The sequence below is a fragment of the Gracilinanus agilis genome, chromosome 2 (assembly GCF_016433145.1).
Source record: "Gracilinanus agilis isolate LMUSP501 chromosome 2, AgileGrace, whole genome shotgun sequence".
Taxonomy (NCBI): Eukaryota; Metazoa; Chordata; class Mammalia; order Didelphimorphia; family Didelphidae; genus Gracilinanus; species Gracilinanus agilis.
Window position 1 is genome coordinate 675,918,581 of NC_058131.1, and position 5,848 is coordinate 675,924,428.

Here is a 5,848-nt window from a genome sequence, read left to right on the forward strand (position 1 = left end):
TTATTCAATACTCCTGTACTCTAGAGGGATGCTGGAGGAGACAAAGAGCCTTGAGTTTCCACCCTTCAAGAGCCACCAAGGAGAAAACCAAGCACAGGCTAGAAAAAAAATCACATTCTGGGTCAGCCAAAGCTACTGACTTGCTCTTGTTTCTCAGGGGAGCAAAGGGGTCAAGGACTGGGACAGTAGCCGTGATGTGAGGGTGATTTAAGAAGCCTGGATGAAAACCATGCAAGACCAGGAGTTACCAATAGAAAATGGGTCCTCCTCTGTCCTTCCGTTTTTTGTGAAATTACTTCCAGCAATCAAACAAAAGGGGTTGAATTTATTTCATAACACCCTGGAAAAGTAGACAGGAAAAGAAAAAGTGGAGTTGGAGTCAGTATAAGAATTAGATTTAGAAGAGACCTTATAGAGATCATCTAGTCCTATTATGAGGTTACCACCGGATGTCATGGGGTACAATAGTGAACCCTGGGTTCGGGAAGGATACCTTTTGCGAGAATGCAAGACTCCAAAACTTAGCTTAAAAGTAAAAAGAAAGATTTATTAGGAAGATAGGATTAATGGCCAGCAAGATGGCACTAGTGGAACAACCCTAGGGGTTGCTCCCAGAATGCCTCAGTTCAGGAGTTTTTATACCCTTTACAACAGTGAGTATGTGAGGCTATGTCATGGTGTGGATGTGACTCTAGAGTCGTAAGCACTTAGGTATTCAGTGGGGTGAGGGGTCTGCTTGAGACCCTCATGGTTTAGGGAACAGATGGATGCCTGAGATACAGCCTGATGCAACCAAGATGTGACCTGGAGTGTATCTCTTTGACTCTCTCAACCTAAAAGACATCCAAGGATAATAGTAATCTCAGGGTCTTATAGTGGCTATCAGATGTTCTTGGGTGGCATCACAAGGACAGAAGGGAGCAAAGGAATTTCCCTGTTTACAGTTTGCCTGAGGTAAGGGGTACAGTGCCCATAGCATCTCCTTTCCATGCCCATGTCAGTCCAACCCGCTTATTTTCCAAAGGAAGTCTAGGGATGTGAAATTACGTTCAAGGTCATCCACAGAGCAAGTAGCAAAGCTGATATTTGAATCCAGGTCCTTTGACTGCAAATCCAGGGTTCTTTCCTCTCTGCCTCTTTGCTCATAAATGAAAAGACAGAACTAGTGGCCCAGATAGAGAAGAAAGACAGGAAAAGAGATATAGAGACAAAGATATAGGAGGGAAATAAAGAAGAAAAAAGCAGAGAGGAGAGAGACAAATGGAGTGATGGAAAGAGTCAGGCAATAAGAGCTGACATTTATACAGTGCTCTGAAGTTTGCAAATTGCTTTACATTTGACAGAAAGACAGAGAGGGAGCCAGAAAGAAATGGCCATGGGAAGAGAGGTTAAAAGAAGAAAGGTGAATTGAGGAGTGAGGGGCCAATGGGGGTGGTACAATCTGGAGAAAGGAAGGAAACAGGAGGCACTTATTATATAATGGAGGCAGGCCCTTACAAAAGTGGCAGGGAAAGGAGGGTCAGGTCCTGTCACCAGATCCAGCTCCCACCCCCACCCCCTGCCAGAGTAAATAGGGCTGGGGAACTTGCACCTCAGCAAATGGTTATTGATCCGATTTCCCTTCCAGGGGAGCCGTTTTTCTTCCTTCTGACTTAGCTGCAGAGGTCACTGGATTCCTTCCTTCTCCTGCTGCTCTGCCTTCATTGCAGCTTCCTACACTCCCTCTCTCCAGGCAACCCCCACCCCCACCCTGCCCAGAATGAGGAACAGATTTCTGACTCTGGGTTTGGGCATTGAAGGGGTTCAGTCAGCATCCCTATCTCAGGGCTCCAGGCCACCCACTTCGGATGAGAAAGCTCCAGCTCTGGAGTGGAGGTTTGAAAATGAGGGGTTTCCTCTGCATGTTCATTCCTTCTGGGCATTCTTCCCTCATCTCTCCATCTGTCCTTCCCACTCTTTCCCCTCTCCCTTCTTCCTAGTCTTTCCTACACATAAAGAAATCATCCAATTTCCCTCTTTGATCCTCTCTCCTTTCTTCCCCCCAGGACCCAATGAAAGGGGGCTAGTCAGCTCTGAGTACCCAGCCTCGGGAGCTGGATACCCTGAGGGAGGGCTAATTCATCAATCAGGGCCTCCTCAAGGACTCAAGTTACTTCTCTGAGAATTGGGCTTCCTCTTTTCTGTCTCATCTGCAGCCCAGAAGGCAAAAACTCTGGAGTTCTACTTTTTTGATCCAGGGGGTTCAACTGGTGTGGGAGGGTGGAGCTTTGTCCCTAGGGCTAGCTGCCTCCTTAGCAAAACTAGGAAGTCAAAGATGCCTGCCAAGAAGGGAGGGAGGAAGAGAATGAGCACTGATATAGTGCCTACTATGTGCCAGGCACTATGCTATGTGCTTTTTTTTTTTTTTTAATCCTTAACTTCTGTGTATTGGCTCCTAGGTGGAAGAGTGGTAAGGGTGGGCAATGGGGGTCAAGTGACTTGCCCAGGGTCACACAGCTGGGAAGTGTCTGAAGCTGGATTTGAACCTAGGACCTCCCGTCTCTAGGTCTGACTCTCAATCCACTGAGCTACCCAGCTGCTCCTATGCTTTGTGCTTTTTTCAGACATTTTATGCAATACTTCATTCTCAGCCCCCTCTGATCTCCTCCCCCATCTCTTATCTGTGTCTACCCTAAAAAGGGGTCATATGGTTCTCTGGACCTCCCTTTCCCCTCTTCTTCCTTATCAAACTCTATGGGATGTTTAGAAAGGCTTTAGGAAACTCATTCACACTTAGGGGTTAATGGTCAATACAGGTTTGAGTAATATTAGGAGAGGCTGCCTTTTAACAGTGTATTATGCAGTAACCCCAAAGTGACCTTAGAGCTGTGATTTTTCTATTCAATCTGAGTGCTAGTTCCACTAACTCCCCACCTTCTTACCCATTGGGATTCTTCTTTATGTCCTTCCATAATTCCTCCAGCATCCCACTAGTCATTCTAGGGATGGCAGTGTAACACACCAGAAGTCCATCTGTGATCTGTGGTCACCTTGCCTGCCCTGCTTGTTTCCTTTTCCAGTTAAACATGACTTCCATGTCCTCTTTTTATGAAAGGAATAGTGAATTTTCAGGTGATAGAGATATGGAGGAGGGGGGAAACCTTACAGGGACCTCTCCAGTCCTACTGGTTTCCCACCACATAAAGCCACAAGGCCGGATTTAGCTAATTACCTTTTCTGTCAGTCTCCCTTCCACCCTCCAGAAGGCCAATTTCCCAAGGACAGAGAATCCTCATTTATAGTCTGCATTGCCATCACATTTTGAGCTTCCCTAGAAGATAGGGAGGTGGTGCAAGTACAATTATCTCCATTTCACAGATGGGGAAACTGAGGCTCAGAGAGATGAAGTGGTCACCCCAGCGTTGCACAGCTATGTGATGGAGCCAAAGATTTCGATTCGAAGTACAGCGAGCCTGAAGCACAGGGTTCAGGATACTTGGGTTCTCTCACTGATCACCTGTACGAGCCAGGCCAAGTTGCTGCCCTCTTGGTCTAGCTATAGTAGTTCTGTGGCCCGCATTTCCCCTCTTCCCCCTTCTGTCTTTGCCTTTCAGGGGTGTGGGCGAAAGATGAATCCAAACAGCAGCAGAGTGGAGAACTCGAGTCCTTAGGGAGCCTAGTCTCTCCCATTAGTCTGTCTCCAATTTCCCTTCCCCCACCCACCCCCTTCCCCAGAAGGGCTGAGCTGGGAAGGAGGAGGCCGTCAGCTGGGTAGAGCCATCGCCGCTGCCTCGCCGCCTGCACTTTGCTGACGAGAGCAGATACCGTCCTTGAGCGGGAGAGAACTCGCCCGGGAGCGGAGACGGTTGAGAGTGGGGCTGGCTGGGGAAAGAAGGGAGCCCCGGGTTTAGGGCAAGGGCAGAGCTCCCAGCGGCGTCCTCCCGTCTCAGCCCTCGCTCCCTTCCTCTTTCGGTCCCCTTCCTCACTCCCCTCTGCCCAAGTGGAAACAACTACGCTCGGGACTTGGCTAGTGAGGGAGAGCAGAAGACACAGAGAGAGAACTCCAGTTCTGGGGTGGGAGAGTGGAGGTGGGGGAGACGGCGGGGGCGGGACCAAGGCGGGGCTGGGGGCGGGACAGTTCCAGTAGTGAAAGGCGCTGGACTCCTGGGCAGCCTCCAAGTCTCCAAAGAGAACCCTGGCGGTAGCGGACCGGCCGAAACCTGGGCCAGCCAGGAGGTAGCGGATTGGTGAGAAGGAGAGCAGAGGAACGTGTCCGCCCCGTCCAGCTCCGAGACTGAGCCTTGGAACGAAGGAGCCCAGGGACACTTGCGTCTGGACGGTCCCCGCGGGCGCCCCTGCCCTGATCCGGGGGTGTCCAGCTCGGGGTGAGGGGAATGCAGGTCCGGGGAGCCCGGCGAGCATCCTGGTGCGACCGGGGCCCTCCTGGTGGCTAGGGCAGGAGTCTGGCCCATGGAGGGCCCTGGCAAAACCGGCTTCTTCTCCACGTTGCCCCCCGGCCGCGCATGGAGAACTTCAAGAAGGTGCGCACTGAGGAGGCAGACACGGAGGCTGAGAGCCCCGGGCCCTTCGCCGACCTGGCCCCCGGCGCCGTGGAGATGAAGGTGAAGGAGGGCAGTAAGATCCGCAACTTGCTGGGCTTCGCCACCGCGCGCATGGAACAGCCAGCCACTCGCACCATAGTCTTCAGCGGCTGTGGCCGCGCCGTCACCAAGACTGTCACCTGCGTGGAGATTCTGAAGCGGCGGCTGGCCGGCCTGCACCAGGTCACTCGGCTGCGCTACCGGAGCTTACGCGAGGTGTGGGAGAGCCGCCCGCCGCCGCCCGGCAGCCCGGGCCCCAGCCTCAGCGTGCACAAGAACGTGCCTGCCGTCTCCATTCTGCTCTCCAAGGACGCCCTGGACCCAGGGCAGCCGGGCTACCAGCCTCCAGAGCCCCGGCCCGACGCGCAGACCTGGGCGCCGGCGCTGGCGCCAGCGCCGCCTACTGCCCCGGGACTGAAGAGGAGCCCCGGCTCGCCCGCGGCGGAGGAGAGGGCGAGTAAGAGGCTGCAGGGCCGCGAAAGGCCGGGTGCGGCGGGGGAGGGGAGCTGGGACGGGGCCGGCTGAGAACTCTTTGCTGCGGGAGACACCCTTCCCCTAAGATCAGCAAGGTGGGCAGGCTCCCCTTTCCTCCAGCACGGGTTTTTGACTCAACCCCTATCACTGTCCTTTCTTGGATCATGCCCCGGAATGACCCTTCACTGCCAGTCCTCTGGCTCGGAAAGGAGAAAGAAAAGCTCTGTGTTCGGAGTGGATCCCCTTTCCCCTTCGATGTCCTAAACGCATTCTTCAGAGTATTGGAAAGCAAACGGCGGAGCCTCGGAACAGCCGCTGCCAGCCTGTACTCCTGCCTTTAGTCCCTCCGACTTCGAATTCCAGTCTAGCCGCTCCCTGCCCACTTCTTCAATGGACCCCCTGCAGTGTCCTGTCCTGTAGGGGTTCGTGGAGGATGCGGTCTCCGGGGAGGGGACAACTTGCTTCCAGTAAGGAAAGGGGATGTAGCCATCAAGTGCGGGTTTTGCCCCACCGCCACAGCGCCATTACTCATTCAGACCTGGGGGTAAGGGGGGGGGGGGGGAACATAGGTGCAGGAGAGGTCCTGGTGAAGCTAGAACATCAGTTCTTGGGAATCCCGAATCTAGCTGAGGACAGTTTTGTCTGCCCCAGGCTCCACATGTGTCTGATCTCAGGAATGGACTTTGGGTGACGTTCCCAAGCCCATCCACCACTTAATTCTGTTCCCTGGCACAGACTCTTTCTTGAATCAGAAAAATCCATAGGTCAGTGGGAGATGAAATCCTGAAAGATCC

General features: G+C 53.2%; 1 protein-coding gene across 1 annotated transcript; it reads left to right on the top strand.

The window, feature by feature from the left end:
* The first annotated feature begins 4,502 nt into the window (after positions 1-4,502).
* RPP25 (ribonuclease P and MRP subunit p25) lies at positions 4,503-5,105 on the top strand. Its single transcript, XM_044659114.1, has one exon. The coding sequence runs from the start codon at positions 4,503-4,505 to the stop codon at positions 5,103-5,105; it is 603 nt and encodes a 200-aa protein (XP_044515049.1).
* Positions 5,106-5,848: the final 743 nt, after the last annotated feature.